The sequence below is a fragment of the Bacillus rossius genome, chromosome 12 (assembly GCF_032445375.1).
Source record: "Bacillus rossius redtenbacheri isolate Brsri chromosome 12, Brsri_v3, whole genome shotgun sequence".
NCBI classification, from domain to species: Eukaryota; Metazoa; Arthropoda; class Insecta; order Phasmatodea; family Bacillidae; genus Bacillus; species Bacillus rossius.
The window spans coordinates 19,231,863-19,255,820 of record NC_086339.1 but is presented as its reverse complement, the minus strand read 5'-3'; the positions used below and the strand labels follow the sequence as shown (position 1 = coordinate 19,255,820).

The 23,958-nt window shown below is 36.1% G+C and overlaps 1 protein-coding gene across 2 annotated transcripts in view; it reads right to left on the bottom strand.

The window, feature by feature from the left end:
* Positions 1 to 23,958, bottom strand: part of LOC134537654 (sorting nexin-13-like) — a 56,868-nt gene that overhangs the window by 15,376 nt on the left and 17,534 nt on the right. The window contains exons 8-18 of one of the 2 annotated variants that reach the window (XM_063378332.1): positions 22,591 to 22,720; positions 21,343 to 21,420; positions 15,309 to 15,476; positions 12,527 to 12,681; positions 11,070 to 11,192; positions 8,016 to 8,214; positions 6,126 to 6,278; positions 3,898 to 4,040; positions 2,454 to 2,675; positions 1,796 to 1,987; positions 1,031 to 1,245 (exon numbers count right to left, since the gene is read on the bottom strand). In XM_063378332.1, the coding sequence (XP_063234402.1) occupies positions 1,031 to 1,245; positions 1,796 to 1,987; positions 2,454 to 2,675; positions 3,898 to 4,040; positions 6,126 to 6,278; positions 8,016 to 8,214; positions 11,070 to 11,192; positions 12,527 to 12,681; positions 15,309 to 15,476; positions 21,343 to 21,420; positions 22,591 to 22,720 (1,778 nt within the window). The remainder of the gene's footprint in view (positions 1 to 1,030; positions 1,246 to 1,795; positions 1,988 to 2,453; positions 2,676 to 3,897; positions 4,041 to 6,125; positions 6,279 to 8,015; positions 8,215 to 11,069; positions 11,193 to 12,526; positions 12,682 to 15,308; positions 15,477 to 21,342; positions 21,421 to 22,590; positions 22,721 to 23,958) is intronic. The other variant, XM_063378333.1, reaches the window with a different exon arrangement.

Below are 23,958 nucleotides of genomic sequence, written 5' to 3'. Positions count from 1 at the left end.
TTTTTTTAATGAAAGTTAAATATGATTTAAAAGGTATTTCGACTTTGGGTCCACTGGTTAATTTATTTTTAAATGGTTTAAAAACCCATATTTTCCTATCCATTCAAAATTTTTAGTTATTAAACTGTTTCTTTAATCATAAAACAAATAGGCGCACACGCATGATAATAATGGTACGCTGAACCATTTAAGTACATTGCGTCAAACTATATATATACACACACACACACACACACACACACACACACACATATACATACATAGGCACACACAGTACTGAAATAACTTTGAATACTCGTTGCTTGTTTAAAACTCCATTTACTGTTCATGGTCCCGTTAAAACATCTCAACTGGCCAATTATATTGCACAAATGACTAAACCTTATTTGTGAGCGTTAATAACCGACAAACTCATGAGGTATGCTATAATTTTCACTATAACTGAATATTTGTTATTTCAAAGTGTTAGTACTCGAAGTCGAATCGTACAAATAAATTATTTGTATTTGTATTCTAAAACTCAAATATTCGCACAGGTGAATTATGATAAACTTTTGCTTACAACTTATAACATTATTATGATTAATCTTAAAATTTATAAGAAACTGTTAAATTGGAAAGTGTAGCAGCCTTGAACTTTGTGATATATTAAGAATGATATAAGTATGTACAAGGTTTCAGACCAAAAAGCAGTAAGACTGCAGCTTATTGAATGGTACATTAGTTTATATGACATTTTCTATGCAGAATGACCAGCCCAACTCCCTGAAATTGACAAACATTATAGTAGCTTTTATTTTTACGAATTTAGAATTTGAAACCAGACACATGAATATTTTGTATGAAATAACAGCACACCAAAACCTTACCATAAAAACAATAATTTTCCAGAAATATGGTGGTCTAAAAACATTTTTTGTCAGAGAGAACTGTAACCAAAGAGGAGAGAACATTTTCAACATTGTCATGAATACATTAACAATATGATCATTTATTTGATAATGAGGAAAAGTCAGGAACTTGAACTTACTTAAATGCACGGAGATAATCTGCAACCTGCTCTGGACTCGTCATCACCGACACATAATCCAGTATCCGCCTGTTGACAATGTCACCAAACATGGTGCGAATTATCTGCCGTAACAAGGTCACAATGCGCCTCCTCAGCCACTGATTGCGTGACTTCAGGTCAAACACTTCGTCCATCAGTAACAGCATAATTCGCAAAGGAATGTTGTCATCAGTCTGAAACACCAAATTAAACACCCCTGCAAAATTACAGAAATTTAAAGTGTATATACAAATCTGCAATACAAATTCCCCGACTTTCCATGATCAAAATTACAAATTTACCTGACCAATTTATTAAAAATAATTTACCTATTTTGCAATTTTTTGAAATAAATTAAGCAAATCTGGCCTCCATCATCCCCACAGCTGGCCTATATTAAACAACCTTGCATTTGGCATTTTATTGTATGCATGACTATGCAACAAAACGTCTGGAAAAAAATAATGGCAGGCTGAACCAAGACATTCAGACATTTTCCCCTAAATTAACTATCAGTGGGAAATTTCTATTATTTTTCGAGGATATAAAGTCACATACCCAACTTTCCCTGACCAATTCCACCTTCCCTGACTTTACACTGATTTTCCCTGACTTACTAGAATGTGGGCACCCTGACAGCACACCAATGTGGGCAGTATTAGTAGCTAACTCAGTTGAACTCACTGCTTGCACAGCAGCACTCACTGTGCTAAGTCACTCTGGCAGTGGACGACAGTGACTCACCTCAACGTGCAAGGAAGCGCCAACCTTCATCGACTCGTAGAACCCAGGGGGTCGGATGCTCTTCCCCTGGAACACCTTGGTGATTCCGTCCATCACCCCGTCAACCGTGCTGAGCAAGTTGTCCGGCATGGTGCGAACTGCCTGGCCCACGGTTCTCATTGAGCTCTTCAGAGGGTTCACCAATGTGTCAAACTGTAAGAAATAAATAAATAAATAAACATATATTTGTTGATATATAGTTATAGATTCACTATACTTATAAATAAAGTTTACTAAATCTTAATTTTTCCACACTATTTACATCCAGAGCTGTTATTAGCAACCCCCGCATAAATTTATTTTAGTGACTTAAGCTCAAATTAGTCAAGAAGGATTAAAACCTATAGCAATAAATTAACCATGGAGACACTTTTTTATCAGAAGTGGGGCACTCGATGGTGGAGAGGAATAAATTTTGGGGATGGATTTGGGAAGGGAGGGTATATTTGTACACATTCTTGAACAGTCTTATACCCCCTTTCCATGAAGTTGCACTTCATCTAACACGCATGACAGACACGTACTCATGTATATTTTAATTTTTGAAAAGTCCTTGCTAAAAGCAGGTTGCTTCACCACAGAAAGGTAAGGAAGACACTCGAATGAAGAGCGGACTTACGGTCCGCGAGATGTGGCCGCCGGAGACACCTTTGTCGTAGTCGCCTTGCTCCAGGAACGCCAGCAGCAAGCTCTTCAGGCTGGCGTGGGTCTCGATGACCCCGGACTGCAGCAGTATCTGCAGGTAGTCGTTGAGCATCTTCATGCGCTTCTCCAGCACCGTGCGGTCCATGTTGTGGAACGTCTTCTTCCCGGGGAACGTCAGCTTGCCCAGGTCTCCGAACTGCACGCAACCAACCAACCGACAACCTGCCGATTAAGGGGCCCGCCTAGTTAGGGGTGTGTATCTGTGTTAAGTGAGGCGGAATGATACATGCTCATAGTGCGGTATTGCCTCTAAGCACAAGGCTTTGAAAACTGGTGCGCAGTCTTCCCGTGCACAGGGCAACTATGAGATCTGAGCTGTAACGATAATATCATATGGTGGATAAATGGAGATAAAGGTGTAGTAATGCAAGTCCCTTGAGTCCCTTTAAGAATCTGTACCGGGTGCTTCATGCCTAAAAATTACTCTGAACACACAAGTTTTAGCAATTTTCACTCTCTTAAAAAAATACAGTTTACAAACACAACAGGGTAAACAGAACTACTCATGCACCCTCCGCGAATTCTCAAATGTTTTACGTAAACACACACTGGAGCAGTTTTTAAATTATGTGATTTTTTCTTAAGCTCTGTGCACTATGAGGGGTGACAAAAAAAAAAAAAACCTGGAGCATGCTACCATTTGTAGACATACGATTTTTATCAGTTCAAACTCAAACTATTAATGGTGGTGAAAAAAATATTTACAGGCACTATCGTAAACAAGCACTTTATTTAGCATTTTTAATATACACCAAATAATTAAAGTTATTTCACTACCATTGCAAAACAGTAGAAGAACGTAACTCGTCCATGATTAAAAATACAAATTTTATAAATATTAAATGCACAACAGATATTTATTTTGTATGAATGTATCATGTACCAGTAGCAAAAGAAAAAAAAATTTATTCAATCATGGGCAATATCAACAAAAACAAGGGAACTGTTGTTATATGGACCAAATGTGAACACAGTAGTTGAAACGATTTTTAAATCAATTGTTATGATTGATCTACCACCATTTTCATGTAAATATGAGCTAATTACGTCCTTATTTCGCCAATTAGGCTTTTTGTTTACTCTCGCGGTTATCATAATTTAGAAAACATTAGCCTTATTTCATGGTATTTTGTTTTCCCTGAAAATGACCAGCCTCTATCAATGTATAATAACGAGATTAGGGCCCACACAATAAAAAGGCTAACATTTTCCCTCAGAAATAGTACAGAAATTTTTGTAACTTAAAACCTCAAATAATACTAAAGCTCACATCCAGTATAGTTCACCATGATAATGACCAAAATTTTTTTTACAAAAAACTGTTTACAAAATAAGTTCAAATTTATGTAACGTCCTACCTTATCCTTTACTTTCTGGTACAGGTCGTAGAAATCTGAGTAGCGCCGGTACACATGCCACTTTTCCTGATAGCCAGTTTCATACTGCTTCGCCACAGAGACAGCATAAATTCCATAAGTTTTTCCATGGTCATTCACAATACCTGTAAAAAAATTAATTTGAGGACATTATAAATATATTTATATATAAAGTTTCTACGTGTTATCAGCATGTAACCAGAAAAGGTAACAGGAAATAACAGGGTAAAATAAAGCCAGTTACACTGCTTTAATAGGAAATGGATACAGGATCTCCCCACACATGCAATTATAATAGGCGAGTAAAAAATTAATTGATACATAACAATTTCTACAGCCCTGCAGTAAATTGGATTTTAATATTAAATATGAAACAAAAATAATGTAAAAATCATAATATTTTTGGTTGCAACAGCTAATTTCTATCAAACGTCTGCATCCTCATGCATAATCAGACAGTATTGTTTGTATTTTTAATTTCTTATGCTAAATTTATTCAACACAATGTTTGTTGATTTAATGTAAATTTTTCTGTAGGTTTATAATTCATTTCCAATACACATGACTCATGCCGTACACTTAAAAAACTGTGCCATCAATTCCCTCCCCTGGAAATGCTGTCAGCTTATAATGCATCTCAACCTTAGATTGCAGTGTGCATTTAAATGGGCATTTACTCTCTCTTCCCAAAGCAAAATTTGAATTTCTGAGATTATGCTGACCTTGTTTTGGTGTGCTATGTTGCCAGTTTTACATTAAAGATTACATTTTAGACATAACTATGTAATGAAATGAAAATATTTTAAAATGTTTCTGAAACACTGTATTTTGTAAAGTAAAATTTGGAATGAGAATTTTGATGGTAAATTTTCCTGTTGTATTACATCAAAAGCAACATCAGATATTATTCAATTTTTATTTGTAAGGAATTGTATTTAAAGACGCCATCTCGGTTTTGACTGTTTTTGCCAACATTTTTTTTTATACAATTTGTTGCTCTTTTGAGCATAGCACACAATTTTATGGAATGCCTTGTTATTAACAGCGACTGACAGCTATTAACAGTTTATCCTGTATGAAATATTAATTGGTGTTTAGCATATCATATAATTTTTTTTCTTGTCAGAATGACTAAAATGTATTAAAGTAATAATAATTACAATGCCATGGCCATGTTTACACACGTGAGAAAAATAGACAAGAGTTAGGTGTAGACAAATGCAAGCAGCTTATGTGCTTTGAAATTGAAAGCATAGATTTTTTTGGCTAATGATTTTTTGCCAGAAAGTGATAATGCACTAAGCATGTGAAATTAGATGGACATATTCTTACGTTGCTGATCCAAGATTTCAGTGTGGCAGCAGACTTCGGTGTAGAAAGGGCAACAATGAGAAAGACAACACGGTTATGGATCATATACTTGAAAGAGATCACAACTGGATTTTCTTTCTTAACTCACTACAAGGAATCATCATCAATCCTCATCACCAACAGCTTTCAGCCTGTGGCTGGGTCAGCAATAGTACAAGAAATGAACAATGCAAAGTAGTTGTGGCCCACTCATTATTATTAACAAACTGTCATAGATGGATTGGAGTGCATGCATGTTGAAATTAAGAAACCAGCAGCACATTGACGAGTATACCAACTGAAAGGGTTATCCAGGTGACAACGCGCAGACGCAAGAAAAGTTCACTAGTGTTTGTGCTGACTGGCCCGGCTCTGTACTTGATGCAAGAATATGACGACGGAGCAATATTAGGGACGTCATATCACAATATGATGGTTCACATTGCTTGCTCGATGACTAATTTTAAATATTGCAAATCTTTCTTGAGAAGATATTGCTAAAATTCACTGAGAGGTACTAGACAGAAACTAAACAGTTGTATTTTCGAATCCAGCAGAAAATATTCACTGAACCTAATAGTAGAAAACGGGTGATAAAGAGATGGTCCAAGTTCAACAGGAAACAAAATTTTTTTGGTACATTTAGTAAAATAACTCTTTTTAACAGTCAAGTTATATTTGCACCCAAAGTAATACACCAAACATGTGATCAGTCCATAGGTAACTACGCAGTAACATGCTAAAAGAATGCTGGAAAAAAGAAAAGCACCACTCGTGAGCGATTCCTTGTCAGTGACCAATCGCAGAGTGGCTCGGAGCTCTTACTTGTACAGAAAACGTGTTGAATCCAGCGGACTAACCAGTCTCTATGATCTCCGCAGAGAGCGTGAACAGCCCCTGCTGCAGCTGCTGCCTCTTCGCCGCTGACAGTTCGCAGCCGGCGGCCGTGCTACCGGCGTTGCAGGAAGGCACTGCGACCTGAACACTACCCGACGCTACGTCATTACTTGCTCCTGGAGAACAGTGCACAGTGTCAACAACAATACATTCAAACAAATGGAAAAGTTAATACACATTGGTCTTGCTCTAGCCTTTATTATTGGGACTGATAGTCCAAGTTAATTAGTCGATAAAGATTAAATAAGAGAAATCCAATTTTCTCACAAAAAGAAGAAAAAAGAAAATCAACATTTCAAATTAGAATAAATTACACACTTATCATAACACTACCCACTACCTTATTTTATTGCATGTAAATGTCACAAGATTTATCATTAAGCATTAGGCTGCGCAAATATCAGTTTTTTTTAACTACAATCTAATTTGAATAAATTAGAGGATTTTTTTTTTAATTTTACATGAGATTTTTAAAGGTTTTTTGCAACTGCAATATATATTTCATATTAATGGCTATAAATATTAAATTAAAACTATAAAAGAATGCAAACATTCAAATTTCAAGGGACTCTGTTTCCAACTGCTGATTATTTTTTTGTTCCAAACATCAACAAATTATAGAGCATCCCAATCTAAATCATCATCATCATCATCATCATCATCATTTGAATTTTAGACCTTTTGCTGTTCACTGTGCAAAAGTTAAAATACAGTAAGACTAATCACACCAGGCCCATTAACATTCATATTGTACAAAGATGAATCTTAAACATAATATTTAAAACTTACACATGATGTGCAACAGCTTCACTGCACTTAGAATACAAATCGAATATTCGTTTATCCGAAGTTCAAGAATTTGAAACTGAATAAAATACAAACAATAAAAAAATTTGTTTTGGTTTATGAAACTTTTAATATTTGCTAAGGCCTACTGAGAATGAGTTAGTATTTTGTTGGTTCCAAAACTTTATGAAAGAAATATTATGAAAAGTGAAAATATTTATGTAAATTTGTAGCCATTTTCCAGCTGTGAAAACTAAGAAAATTATATATATAGTGACAATTTGTCAGGATAAAATATTAAATTACCTATAAATATTTCCCCATATTTCAAAAATAATACGAAGCATATAGCTGGTGACAAAACTTAATTAAAAACACAAAATGAAAAACTTATTTGACGGAACATCCGAAGAAATTGTCATAGGTAAAAAACTACATAAATCATAAACATGTAGTTCTTAGTAGATGCTCATTCAGCATAAGGAACCTACGTGCCAAAATTTCAAGTCTGTAGTTCTTATACTTCCAGCATGGGCGTCGCAACCGGGGGGGACGGGGAGGACACGTCCCCCCCAATAATAAAAGTCTTCAATTTCGTCCCCTCCAATAATATGTTTAGCTTCGTAGTTATATTAAAAATATGATTTCTGTGATATAACCCATATGTTGTGCATGGTGCATTTAGACCAATCGTGGTAATGTGAGCACTGTGTTTTTACAAATTTCTCTGAAAATATTTTTTTTAAAAAATAAATTATATATTACAACCAACTATAATTAGAATATTTAGAAAAGAAAAATGCCTAAAAACCACCTTTTTGCACCTTCAAACCCCAAATTTTCCCGGGGGAGGACCCCCGGACCCCCCACTTTTTTTTCCAGGGGATGGATATTCCTCAACAACTAAATCAATCGCAGTCCCCCCCAAAAAATATATCCTTGCAACGCCCATGCTTCCAGAGAACTGGTGATGAGTGACTGTCGGACGCCAGTGGTCTCGGAACACACAGTGATGGATCGAGCGGAGCTGGGAAGCCGAGCAACCTCCAAGTCTCGCACACGCTCACCTGCGCCAGCGTCCAGCGAGCCGCAGGTCTCCATGTCCAGGGAAGACAGGCTCACGTTGTCGGAGAGGCTGATCTCGTCCAGCGACTGGGAGTCCTCCTCGTCGCTCCGGGACGACGTGTCCTTCAGGAGGTCCAGCTCGGCCAGCAGCTTCACGTAGGCCATGCTGCCGCGGAACCCCGGAAGGAACCGCTCCTCCGTCTGCAACACCACAGGTCGTTCGCGTCTCTCTCCAGGGGTCGCCGTTCCTCTGTTCCACACGTTCTGTATCCCAGCACCAATGAAACACACTCTCGTTTGGCCACTGCATGGGCAGATTCCTGTTTTCTATAGCTAGAGACCAGATTATGTGGTTGTAGTTTTAGGCTTATTTCGTTTTTTAAAACACGAGAGTTTGATGTGAAGTGTTTTTATTATTTTTTTGAATTATTTTCATTTATAAATACTATGAGGCAAATATGATGATTTCTGCTATTATATATTAATTTAATGATACACTAATTTTTAATAATTATTTTTTACTACTTAAAACAATAAAAAAAATTTGTAAGTATTTGCGTGTTTGAAAAATGTACCAATGACCAGTGTTGTTAAAAGTACTCGGAAAAAGTAATTGGGCTCAATTACAATTACTGTGGTGATAATGTAACTAATTACAAGTAAAAATTACTTTATATAGAAGTAATCAGTAAAATTACAATTACAATTACTTTCCGCTACCATTTTAAAACTGACCTACGATTCAAATTTTTTACACTTTGTTACATTAATAAACATACATACAAACATATATGTTTTGTTAAAAAAAATGATTTCATGTAATGATTAAATTTATTATCTTTAATTAAATGAATAATATTTGAGGACAAACTTGCTTGAATAACATCAAAAGACTTCATACAAATAGCTACTTGTAATAAAAGTAACTCTCTTTAAATTTTGGAATTGACCTTAAAACAATTGCATTTTAAAGATCTCATCAAATAGATTCCCTCTCTTGATGGCAAAAACATCTTTACCAACACTAAAAAGACGCTCAACGGTAGCGATGTGTTAAATTTTAAAAATGCAGATTTTAGGATAGGGTAATTTTGGAGACACTGCAAGTCACTATGGATCTTCATTTTTGATCATAGCACTACAAGCGTAAAATTATAAACTTTACTAATACCAAAGTGTATGATCTTCTTATTCTTAATTGTATTCATTATACGTTCCGAGAATAAAAGTAACGGCAAGTAAATATAAAGTATTGATTACCTTAATGTATCGATTACAATTAATGTTATGTATTCCGATTACAGGTATGAATTACATTTTTTAAATGTAATTCGTTACAAGTATAAATTACTTGAAAAGTAATCGTTACAAGTAATCCGATTACTTGTAATTTGTTACTTAACAACACTGCCAATGACATAATGTAAAAATGAGTTACTACTAACAGTTGCAAGATTAAAAAAAAAAAATACAATCTATTTACTACATACTTTTTTGGTGCAAATTTCCTGCTAAATAAATTACATTAATTGAATTTATTTAGGTTTTTGTGATTTCAGTAAAATTTTAATTAATAATGCTGATAAATTTTATGATATTAGTTGCATTTCCGTGCTAAATGGTGTATTAACTTACATTTCAATGGTATGTAGTATATTGACACACTTTTCGGTGTTCTTTTGGTTTTATCGCGATTCACCATATAATCTTGTTTCTATCTATAACACATCTTTCAAATGGCTATTTAATATCTTTTCCGTACACAATTTCCGTCATTTGCACTGTCCTTGTTTCTGTGTGCTAGAGCAAGAGTTGCAGACACAACTTTGTAATATAATGAAAATTTTTAAAAATAACTCTAAAACAATATTGTATTTTGTAAAAAAAAAAAAAATTGGAACGAGAATTTTGAAAATACATTTTCCTGTTGTATTTCATAAAGAGCATCATATGATAATGTATAATTTTTATTTTATATCATTTAATTGTTAAAATATTCTTGCTCTTTTGAGCATAGCATATATTTTTTAGAAATGCCTTCTTATTAATAGTGCCCGACTGTTACAAATATGGTCTTAGGAAAAGTCTACAAACAGTAAAATAAAAAAAAATTAAAACTTATTATAATAAAAAATAATAAACAAAATAAGAATTTTTAATGCTAACAAGCTGAGTGGTATAAATCTTGCAACAGTGGTTGCCATTCACTCTGTACTGCAATCTGGTTTTTTTATAGCAGCTTATTACATAGTAAATGTGTTTGTACAAAATTATAACTAGGGCTGTTGAGAGGGAGGGGTAGGAAGGGTTTCGTCTGTGCCCCTGACTACAGCTGTGTACATACAACATACATAACATAACATAACCCTTGCCTCCCAACACAGTGACTGGGGTTCGATTCCTGGTGGGGTCAAAACCAGGATTTTCGCAAGTGGGAAGTGTGGTGGACGTTGCCGTGGCCTGTAGGTTCCCTTGGAGTTCTCCCATTTCCCCCACCAATTCATTCCGTCGCTGCTCCACACCCCGTCCACACACTCCAGGCTAGCCGAAAAGACAGTTTTGTCCCTCTGGTAGAGCAGCAGACTCCTGTGAGTGTCAGCCCCATTCCATTCATTCAGACCCTGCCTAAGGTGGAAAATGTATGTCTATTTTAGCCTAAGGTGGAAACTGCATCTCGATTTTAATTTTCACATACAGTGTAAAGTCATATTACAACCTATTACAGTTTTTTTTAAATGTCATTACACTGAAAATAATTTTCTCTTAGGCAGTCCTGTCAAAACTAAATGTTGATATCCTATGATTTTACTATAAAATTTGTTTAAAAAAAAAAATAAAAAAAATAAAAAAAAAAAATTTGTGTTAATTTTTTAAGTCAAACTACAGTGTGTAACAGCTACAGATACATATGATGTTTGTGCCACATTTGAACATTGATAACCAGTCAAGTCCACAGAAAATAAAGTTATATGTTGTAAGACACTTTTCAAAGAAACAAAAATACTTTAAAGTTAATAAATTAACAACATTCACACCTATCTATGGAGGCAGCTTACCTGCAGCTTTTCATAAACAGCAGCCTGAACTTCATCAAACCAAGTTTCATTTGGTACTTCACTACGGATGCGAAACACAAGCCTCTTTACAATAGATTCATCCAACTTTAGCCTGGGTGATGCCTAAAAAGGTTAAAAACAGAATAAAAGAATGGTGGAACACATCCATTATTCACGAAAGAGTATTAGAAATTATGTAAATGCAAACATTAAATGTATAATAGGGAAAAAGTAACACAGATACCCATATGATAAAAAAAACTTCTGGAATAGAACATTTTTTTATTGATAAAACATTTCTTATGCTCTGAACCTTTCTTAAAGCTGCATCAACTTTCTAACAGAAACATTAGGATTTTTTTAATAATAACAACAACAACTTCATTCTGAAACAATTAACCAAAACTACATTAGTAGAATCATATCAGCTACTCCATGGGAACACATTTCAGTACTGTGTGATATAATATCCAATTTGGATGCCTTAATTCTAATATAATTCTTTAGGAGAAAAATGTGCCTTGTATTTTAATTTAATATTCACCAAAGGCATTATGCACACTTGCTTGGACTATGAATTAATTACTTATGTATTTAGTTTATTAACACTTGAAAGTGAATGTATTTTTTGCACAAAAACACTGATGTTAAGTCATCAAATTATTACAGTTACTTCCTATTAAAATGGTTACTTTTCATGTAAACTGAGTTCACCAAACACAAAAAAAAAATTAAATCACATTAAAATGTTAGGTTCTTGAATGCAATACATCTAATAGTCTATACTCTATAGATATTTTAAAAAATGGGTGAGTGTACTAACGTATGCACATTTTAAGTTATACTTACTTGAAGTAATTAAAAAACTAACTTAAATTTTGTCTGCAAATAGTTAATATGAATAAAATAATAAAAGGACTGGAAAAATATTATAAATGGGGTTGGTAAAGTATAAATTAAATTAAATTTTTTATAATAAATACTTAGTATTCAATATTGATATAAACATGTGTATAAAATAATTTTATTTAATTTAGTAAAGTAATCTAGATGATTTTGAATTCATTATGAAAATAAATAAATATGCTGAATGTTATTCGAACTTATTAATTTTCAATTTTATTAAATAACAATGTAATACCTAATTAATAAAACAAATAAATTATACATATGGGAACATAACCTCACTTATATAAATAACCTTGAAAAAACTTATAATCACAATTTTTACCACTAATGTTCACAATAAATAAATGTTTTTAATTATATGGACCAGTATGCAATACAATCACTAAAGTATCAGATTTAAAAGCACATATATAATTTTTATTAGTATTTACCTTTTTTTTCATCTTGAGAAAATTTTCTTGCATGGTGCGCATGCATCATAAAAATTACTAATTTTTTTTGACTATGTGCCTAAAGAAGTATTATTAAATAAAATTTATGAATCTTACTTTATCTGAAAGGTATTGTTCAAATATGCTGTAAGCCGCCTCCTTCATATTCTCTAAAGTTGGCTGCAAGGCTTTAGGAACTTTCTGGTCTCCCGAACTCTTGATCTTCTGCAGCTCAATGTCGGATATCTGCTGCTCTGCAGATACTTTCCAACCTGCGACACAACAGCGCAAACTCAATGCCACTAACAAATTAAAATAAATGTAGCATAGTTCCTAAAAAAAAAAAAAAGCTTAATACCTTAAACCGTAACATTTGACCAAAATATTTAGCCTGTGAAAATATCAGTTAATTTTTTGTTTTAATTAAATTCAAATAAAAATATCAAACCATCCTTGAATACAAATATTGAATCAGAATAATATGAGCTGATGATTATTCCTTCTAAATTTTTTTATGATATTAGTTTAAACATAAAGTACTGTTTTAAGAAGTATTTAAACATTATTGCATGTAAATTGGCTATAGAATACTAAAATAAATCTATACTCTAAGTATGCTTTCCCATTCTTAGGATTTGTTTTTGCAGTAATGCAAATTGCTTATTATTGTTCACTTTTTTATAGTTATCAAAATTTTTTTTAGGTTACTGTGTATAAAAATGACTCTAAAAAATCAATTTTAGATTGTAAAGGCCCGGCCACATTCAACATAAAATTTTCACAAGCACAACAGTTGAATTCCATATACTACAATCTTACTAGCTACAATTTTACATTGCGATAATCATTTGCACAATCCCAGTATTGGTATTAAGTATAGTATCTCTAGGTTTAACTCTTTCTTAATACCAAATGCTAAAACCAAGATTTTTTTCAGCCAATCCAAAGCTCTAAACGTCTTACTTGTTGTCAATTGAAAAATTTATTTAATAAATATAATTACATACTACAAAATAGATCAACATTAATTTTTTGATGGTTAAAACCACCCAAAATAAACAAAGGTTTATGTTTGTTGTAGCCAGGCTGCTGTGCTAGTTCTGTGTTGTGAAAGTGATAATCACAATAACTATCAATGTGTTAATACTACCTATGTTTGATTGTGGCCAAGCCTTAACACAGGATGATATGAAAAAGCTTCACTACTATTGAAAAAATAAAAATAATAATAATTATTATTTTTAAGTGTAAGTATTTGAAATAAAACCAAATTATAAATAAAAAATTGTTCATTTTGATATTTCCAAACTAGAAAATGCTTCTGGAAATTAAAGTTTTGTGATTTACAGTACCATTGTTGTTCATTTCGTGACTTAACCTTAACTTTCATAAAGAGTCATAGGCGTGCGCACGGTAGGTGCCACAGGTGCCTTGGCACCACCATTAGGGTTAACGTTATTTTGTTTTTTACAAGCAGAAATAATACATACTTACGAAAAACCGTATTATTTCCAAAAAAAAATATTTTTTTCCAATCGTGTCGAGTTACAGATATGTGCTCATAACACTATCTGTATATTAATTATAAATCGAACCAACTATACACACGGAAACAAGCCAGGTGCAATTACTTGTGTAGTACACGCGGGCCGCGGCTACGAAACTTCTGAAATGTAAATACTTCTCATAGTTCTCCTCGAATTACATAGAATGCACGCTCGGTGTCCACTGTTCACTCCACTCGGCAGGCGCACGGAATAATATTTAAAAAAAGAGAGAGAGTTTAGTTAGTTAAAATTATAGGCTTACTCGATGACTTATATGCAGTCGCCGACAAAACATTTTTGTTGTATTCCAAAAGTTAAAACTTTTGCCCACTCTTATTTGTGTATTTTTATTATTTTAATATTTTGCATATTTGAGGTATGTTACAAAAACTCCCTTGATTTGTTGATTGCATTTATTTTGCGTCTTCAGAAAACATGTAAGTACGGTTTTTCAAAGCCACCAGCATGAATTCCGTGCAAACAATTTGTGCAATTTACTTTATGGCTCAACAAAGCTTAAAACTGTAAATAGTTTAGTAGTTTTCCTGGCGATTATAACGTTCAAAGCCATAATTTGTCATAACAAATGTTAAAATTTTTACATCTGTGTATTTAATGTTTTTGTTCGGAAACACCTTAAATACCACCATTTTGCGCTTTCAAATCCAAATTTTTCCGGCGGAAGGACCCCCGGACCCCCCGCTTTAGGCTCGGGGTCCGTGAATGACAGGGCTGTTGTGTAATCTGGCACCACCACTAATGAAGTCCTGCACACGCCTATGTAAAGAGTCCTTCAGTTTCGTTATTTTTTCGTTAATTGCGTGACCTGTAGACATCCTGTGTAGTCATCAAGGCTAAAATTATAGACTTTACAAATAGATTCTTGTTTTTCCTTCATTGAGGCTGTGTTTTTATCAGCAGGTGCAGCGCAATTAGAAGATTACACAATGAGCATAACTGCTACCACTTCGGACATCACAGTTCCCCACTCCATCAATCTACCAAGGTCCTAAGCATTTGTGAATGTTGCGTGACAGACAAGCCAAGCCAGATATCTGCTGAATTAGGCTGGTCACACCCTCTATCGCACATGTAAAAATATTGTGAATCCTCAAAAAATACATAACTAGAGAGGCTGCGGTTTTACTACTTTGTACTCTCAAGTTCTGTATTAAGCAAACTCATTTAAAATATGTATATTTAAACAGGTTTTATCTTTGTAATAATTATTTTGTCCAAACACGTAACTTAAGAAACTTGATTTACATAACAAAAATTGATAGCCAAGGCTCACCACACCGACACATGCAAAACACCACCATCAAACAACAACCTATGCTGTTCAAACATACCTTCAGCGTTCAGATAAAAGAACAGATAGGCCTGCGCTCCAATGCTGGACATGTAATCAATGAAGTACGACAGAGCGATGTTGTTCTTCAGCACGACATCCAGCGGCAGGGCGAACAACTTGAAGCCCGGAGTGAACAAGTGGTTCCAGTCTATGTTTGATGGCAAACCTGCAAAGCTAGTCAAGTTCAGACCACATCCACCGCAATGCAACGATACTGAACTAACATGACATACTCCATTTACCTCCAAATGTATACAATGTACGCTGATAAGCAATGGTTTATAAAAATGTTGTCATGCTATGTATATTCACTTCTCTGTATTTACTTTTACTGAAAACCTATTACAGTAAAAATTTCCAAACCTTTGCCTTGAAAATGTGATGGCCAACTGGCAGCTGGTGGACCCCACACACACACACACACACACACACACACACACACACACACACACACACACACACACACACACACACACACACACACACACACACACACACACACACACACACACACACACACACACACACACACACACACACACACACACACACACACACACACACACACACACACACACACACACACACACACACACACACACACACACACACACACACACACACACACACACACACACACACACACACACACACACACACACACACACACACACACACACACACACACACACACACACACACACACACACACACACACACACACACACACACACACACACACACACACACACACACACACACACACACACACACACACACACACACACACACACACACACACACACACACACACACACACACACACACACACACACACACACACACACACACACACACACACACACACACACACACACACACACACACACACACACACACACACACACACACACACACACACACACACACACACACACACACACACACACACACACACACACACACACACACACACACACACACACACACACACACACACACACACACACACACACACACACACACACACACACACACACACACACACACACACACACACACACACACACACACACACACACACACACACACACACACACACACACACACACACACACACACACACACACACACACACACACACACACACACACACACACACACACACACACACACACACACACACACACACACACACACACACACACACACACACACACACACACACACACACACACACACACACACACACACACACACACACACACACACACACACACACACACACACACACACACACACACACACACACACACACACACACACACACACACACACACACACACACACACACACACACACACACACACACACACACACACACACACACACACACACACACACACACACACACACACACACACACACACACACACACACACACACACACACACACACACACACACACACACACACACACACACACACACACACACACACACACACACACACACACACACACACACACACACACACACACACACACACACACACACACACACACACACACACACACACACACACACACACACACACACACACACACACACACACACACACACACACACACACACACACACACACACACACACACACACACACACACACACACACACACACACACACACACACACACACACACACACACACACACACACACACACACACACACACACACACACACACACACACACACACACACACACACACACACACACACACACACACACACACACACACACACACACACACACACACACACACACACACACACACACACACACACACACACACACACACACACACACACACACACACACACACACACACACACACACACACACACACACACACACACACACACACACACACACACACACACACACACACACACACACACACACACACACACACACACACACACACACACACACACACACACACACACACACACACACACACACACACACACACACACACACACACACACACACACACACACACACACACACACACACACACACACACACACACACACACACACACACACACACACACACACACACACACACACACACACACACACACACACACACACACACACACACACACACACACACACACATATATATCGTGAATACTGTTGTGTTAGTCGTCTTTGCACATGCAGTAAAACCTGTTAACACGGACCTCTTTAACCCAGACATCTGAATCAATCAGACCAGTTTTGGAAGGAAAAAAAATGTTAGTAAATGAAGACCGCAAAGTGGAAGTAAATGGGTGCTTTCTCTCTCTAACACATGCCAAATGCTGTTAGTGCTATCCTTGTTTCTTCGTGCGCTGTTGCCATACATCATACAAAGTTAAAATGGTATTTTTTTAACAAAGAATTAAAGCATATTGTATAGCATCGAAATATGCATCAGGCGATATATATTTTGTAGGCTTAATAATATTTTAAGGAGCCAAAAAAATATTTCAAAATGTAACTTCCTCACTAGGAACTAGTTTGAAGTATGCCAAAATGTATCACATAAAAAAATATATTAACTTACAAGTATATGCAATTTGGATTCTTTTGGTAATAAATTCATGTTTTAGGATACCACTGAATGCTCCATATTTCAGTTATATAATTTTATTTAAATCCTAAAATGCATTTCCTCAGAAACTGACATCAAAAAGTTGATCAGAGACAAAGAGCACACTGTTTTTATCAAACAGTATTTTTTGGGTACAATTCACATATTGGGGGGGGGGGGGGGGGGGGGGGGAGAATGGGTGGGGGGGGAGGGGGGGGGGAATAAAATAGCAAAGCCAATTTCAATTACAGTATTAGCTTTCATAGAAACCAAAAACTGCTGACACAACGTAAAATGTAGTTATAACCTGCTAAGTGTTTTCTGTTGCTAAAGTATGATACAATGACTACAGATACAGTGAAAGCCATCAATAAAAGGTTACATACTAGTTTATCAACCAACAGCATACACATATTAACAAAAGTATTTTTATATAAATTTATGGGCAATTGCAAAAGAATTCACATTACCTTAGCTGAAACCAATCTGCACTTCCTTACGTATGGTCCGGTATACTGACCTGCTACTGACATGCATTTATAAACAACAATATATCTGCTTACGGTAAAAGCACCAACAAAAATATTATTACTGCAAACGCGCCAATCCGCCACATTTCCAATTGTTAATATAAAAATTGATTTGGAGGAAGCAAGTACAATGTTTGTGTTGGTACAGCAAAAAAATTGCCGTAAAAACAGAAGATAATTAGATTTATTTGATCCTTTGTTCAACTATAAGATAATTTCTAACTTTTTTTTCTCCCCACTCTCAAGTACTACTTTGCAGGCATGTCCCAGATTACAATTCCTTCCTGCACTTCTGAAATAAACATCTTGGTGTGGAAATTTAATTCCATCACTCAAAGAAACAGCTATGTATATGGCAGGAATCAGGGGTGCAACAGGGGGGGGGGGGGGGGGGGGGGCGCAAGGGTATTTCCCCCCCCCCCCTTCTGAAACCTTGAAGCGGGGGCAAACGGGGGCAAAGAAAGTGCTGTGTAATCAATTTTTTGATAATAAAACTGCTTAAATAGCACCATTTTCCACCTTGAAATACAAATTTTCCCGAGGGAGGACCCCCGGGCCCCCCACTTCAATGATTCTTTATTAAAAGGTATATTGCCCCCCCCACCCCCTTTTTGGAAATTTAGTTGTTGCACCCCTGGCAGGAAATGAGGTGATTAAAAACGTGCCAGTATGTGCATGACCTCCAGCTACTGCTGGCGTGAATGCATCACTAAGTGTGAATAGTTCTGTTTGGTTTCATGTTAAAACAGCGTCGTGTGTTCCCATTGGAGCGCTTGCGGTGGCCCAGCGTAAACAGTGTCTAGCAACTGCATCCTTTCTTTGAATGACAGTCCCACCCAAGTAGTTCTCCTGGAGACGGCCCTGTTTTGAGTACTTAAGATAAAACCAACCTGAAGATTAGTTTTGCAAAAAAAAAAAAAAATAATTTAAAGAACTATTAAAAAAATTGTTTGAAAACAGCTGAAAAATATTAAAACTGCAGAAGAATGACAAAAAAAAAACCAGTTGAAGTAGTGTAATTTTACAAGCAACTTGCAAAAATTTTACAGCTTTGTTCCAGTCACAGAATGATAACTATACTTACTCTTTTATCTTGGTAGATGTAGGATAGTTACAACATTCCCCTAATTTCTTTTGATTAGTACACATCATACTGCAGGGTGTCTACTGTATTTCATAGAAAAAAAATTATTATTTTATTGTTTTCTTAAAATTTTATTGCCTTTCAAAAATAAAATAAAAATTCAAACAAAAAAAAAGTATCTGCAAATTATTTTACATTATTTAAATTTTGACATTCTAGAGATTTTTTGATACTTTTTAGGTTTTTAGGATTTGTAAATAATATTTGACCCAGCAGACAGCCTGTATTGTTTATCACAAACATAATTACATTAATTACATTAATTACATGCATAGGTTAGTAACTAAGTATATTAAAGAAAGAAAAACCAGCACGAAGGGCTACAATAGCCAAGGATAAAATAAATCTTAAAAACTATAAGATCAAGATAATTATGAGTAACTAATGCAAGCTTACAAGATTGTTAACACTGTAAAAAAGAGTAGGAAGAAATTAGCTTCCCTTATTTCATCTTTACTACTTTCTCACGATTCAGCGTGTCTACAAATACTACCAAGAGGACAAAGTTCAGGACTTTTTGATGATCATGTGATAAAATGTTGTTACAACTTTCTTACGTCCCAGTCATTTTTAGATATAATAATAATAATAATAATAATAATAATAATAATAATAATAATAATAATAATAAAACCTATTCAAAATAGATCTAAATTTTAGAGGAACTGCTGATTTTTATGTCACAAAAACCTAACCAGAGATAATTACCACATGATTTAAGTGACAGTTTCCAAAAATTTATATTCAATCTGCTACTTAAACTGAATAGTAAAAAAAGTGAGTGTCTTTCAGAACTTTCCAGAGAAGTGTAACAACTAACCTCAGTAACGTGCAAATTCATGTGTTCTTATGTTGCATACACTTATAATTAGAGCCACCTGTTTTTCGCGGCGCGCAAAATCGCGAAATTTTTGCCATAATCTAGGAATTTGCGCGAAATTTACCGCCATGGCGATAAAACGCGAAAAAATCACGAAATGAACGTATTCCTCTCACTGTTGGTTTACTTTTATTTGATTGAGCGCTATAAGTCGATCAGATCGTGTTAACGTGAGATATATCGATTATATCGATATTTCGTCGACTATCTCGTTACGGTAAGATGAACATTGCACTATCTCTAAATTTCAATGTTAATTTAACTAAGGGTTGTAACACCAGAATTCTAATGTATTTTTTTAAGTTTTCATTATTTATTTTTATGACTATGTATTTGAATAAACTATTAAAGAATAATTGTACTGTTATAAAGTTCATTTTTAATACCTATGCGCAATGTAAATACTGCGATGTTCATGAAAGCAATACATACGGACGAATTACGCAGGTCCACCTCCTATTCGGGATTTCTGTGCCATCCGCAACAGATGACAGCACTGTAGTTACTCATCAGTTACATTCACGAAATTACTTCTACCAAATGCCGTATACCGAGAGCTCAGATGTTACACATCAAAAATGCAATCTAACAAAAGGCTGCGGGGAGATCGAAGTTTTGCGACTTCCAGCAAAGTTGTAGTTTATTTCGGGATTTTTCTACGACTATTGTGATTAGAGCTTCAGTTCTGTTTACTATTTCATGACTTCAGTGACCCGTAGACACCCTGTAACACTCCGTGAGGTCGATCGAGCCTTCTCGCCAGGAAACCCAAGCACCAAAGCGTCAAGAGGGGCGCGAGGAAGTGGCATGCGTAGGTCTCTAGAGGCGCACTGTACCTTCGGGGAAATACTGTGTGATCATGGCGCACTGGGCCTCCTCCCACGGGGGCGTGTAGGGTCTGCCGCCGCCACAGTCTGTGCCAATAAAACTGTCAACAAGCATTCCTGCATGCCTCGCTCTCTCCGACCACAGCACACCGCGCATGCCCGACTCTCGCGCCATCCCTCCACACTACAGCAACAACTCAAAATACTGCACAACACCGAAATACATTCTATAATCACACACAAAACAAAAAAAATAACTCATACCATAGAAGTACACAAACTCATAAATAATCAAAGCCAAACAAAATAAGCAGTTTCTTCAATTCGCTGCGGGTACAAGCAAAAACTATGCGCACATACGTGAATACCTACCAATCTTCACCAGACTGTTCAAAACTAAGAAAAGGGTATCAAACAAAAAAAACTAATAGTTGTATGGAAATAATTACCAACAATCAAAACTATAACACAAACAAAGAGAAAGAAATTCTTCAAGGATGGGAAAAACCAAACTACAAAGAAAAAAAAAGCTACATCAATCAACAACATCAAGCAACAGAAACCATGCACTAAAGTCAAGCTCTGTAGAATCCTACATTTTAGGGACATACCTTTCTCACAAAGAGAGAATTTTAAACTTTCCTGAAGTTTACAACAATTTTGAGGTTCTTGTAATATATTTTCACCCTAAGCACATAGCTAACACCACTGTATATGTGCCAGTTAATTACATTTTTGAAATAAGTAAATACTTTTTTTTTAAATTTTTTCTTCTTTTTGACAAAGTCTTTAAAGATAGATACAAACACAATGTCAGAAGATAATAAACATTTGAACTCTATAGAAATTTATCCTCGTTCAATACATATGCATGTTAACTCAGTCTTATACGTACTTGATCACCTACAATTTGAACCTGTGCAATCTACGAATAAGTTGGGAAAATCATAAAAGTGGGAAAGAGAGAAATAAATGTTGCAGATATTATGGCAATACAAAAATGTCCAGGATTGGAAAGTTTGTTAACCAAGAAATCATTTTTTTTTTTTTTTCAAAAAAATTTCCTGAACCAAGCTTTCCACTTCCCACAGCCCTAACTGGCATTTCAACTGCAAAAATTTGTAATTACAATCTCCGTGAAAGAAAATTTTGTTTTCAAACAAAATAAATAAATATAATGCAACGAAAAACTGATAATACTGGCGCAAGTTCGATTCTCTGGGGACAGAACCGAAGCACCTCGCTGCCAGGCCTCACCGGAAGAGTCGGTGTCCGTCCCTTCTTGCAGTCGCTGGGTCCGGTTGTCGATCACCTTCCGCACGTACAGCAGGCTGCTCAGCTGAAGCTTCACGGCCGTGTCGTCGTCGCCTCCCGAGTCACGGGACCTCTGCGAACAACCGTGCCCCCAACAGTGCACCCGCCGCCAACCTTCGCGTTCATGGTGCTTAAGGGGCCCGCCTACCCGGACACACATACGGTGTGCAGAGCTTCAGGAAAAACAACGCGATTTCAAAACTACTCAAGATATCCGAGTGGGGTCTGCTTACGAAAAGCATTTAGGGTTCGCTGAGGGCCGAAAAGTACTTTTGATTTAGGATTAAGTTTTTAAACTGTATTTCTAGAAGAGTTAAAATGGCTTAAACGCATGTATTCAGAGTAATTTTTAGGCGTAAAACAACCGGTACAGATTCTTTAAAGCACTTAAGGGACTTTCATTACACCTTTATCTTCATTTCTCAGCCATACAATGTTGCGGTCACCGCTCAAATTTCACAGTTTTCCTGTGACGACGAGAAGACTGCGCGCCAGTCCAGAGCCTTGCGCTTAGAGGCTATACCACGCTGAAAGCACCAGCGAGCGTCGCGCTTATCATCCCGCCTCACTAACACACATACACCCCTGACGAGGCGGGCTCCTTAAGGCAAGTAAGACAGTAAAAAAAAAAACCTTGAGTTAAAAAATACAAAAAAAGAATTCAAAATGATTTTTCTTTTGTACAAAATATCTTCAAGTGACCCAAAATTTACAAACTGTACTGCGCATGCACAAAGCGTTGTTTGCTGCCAAGTTGGAAACAAAACAACATTAAAATATACGCATTTATCCACTACTTGAATGCTTTCTGTCTTTACTAAGGAGCTTTTAAAGGATTCATGTCGAAATTTTAAGAACTTTCAAGGGCTCTCATTAAATTAAAGATAAAATTAAGTACTTTTTAAGAATATTAAGATGGTGTACAAACCCTGGCATGAGACGTGACAATAAATGTGACAGATGCGTGCAAGCAACCATGCAATAAATTGTGCTAACAGTGAAATGTGTTCAGTTCTTTATCACGCACGACTTCTGGTACAGGGTTGTGAGAGTAAGCATGTCCGACGCTCAGAGAGGACCAGGTCTTGAAGGGTTGAGGAGGTTTACAGTAGGACAGTTCAAGTCTCGTCCATACCTAGCCAATGTCACGACCCTGTTAAGAAGTCTCTACCAGTTCGGTGTGGCCAAAAGACATGCGATGGCACCCAGTCACACACTAACAATGTTCAGTTAAGGACGCGAAAGGCCCTACGACATCAAGGGTTATTTTATGTGTTTGTGTGATAAAAACAAAAACCAGTAGTGTGTGAT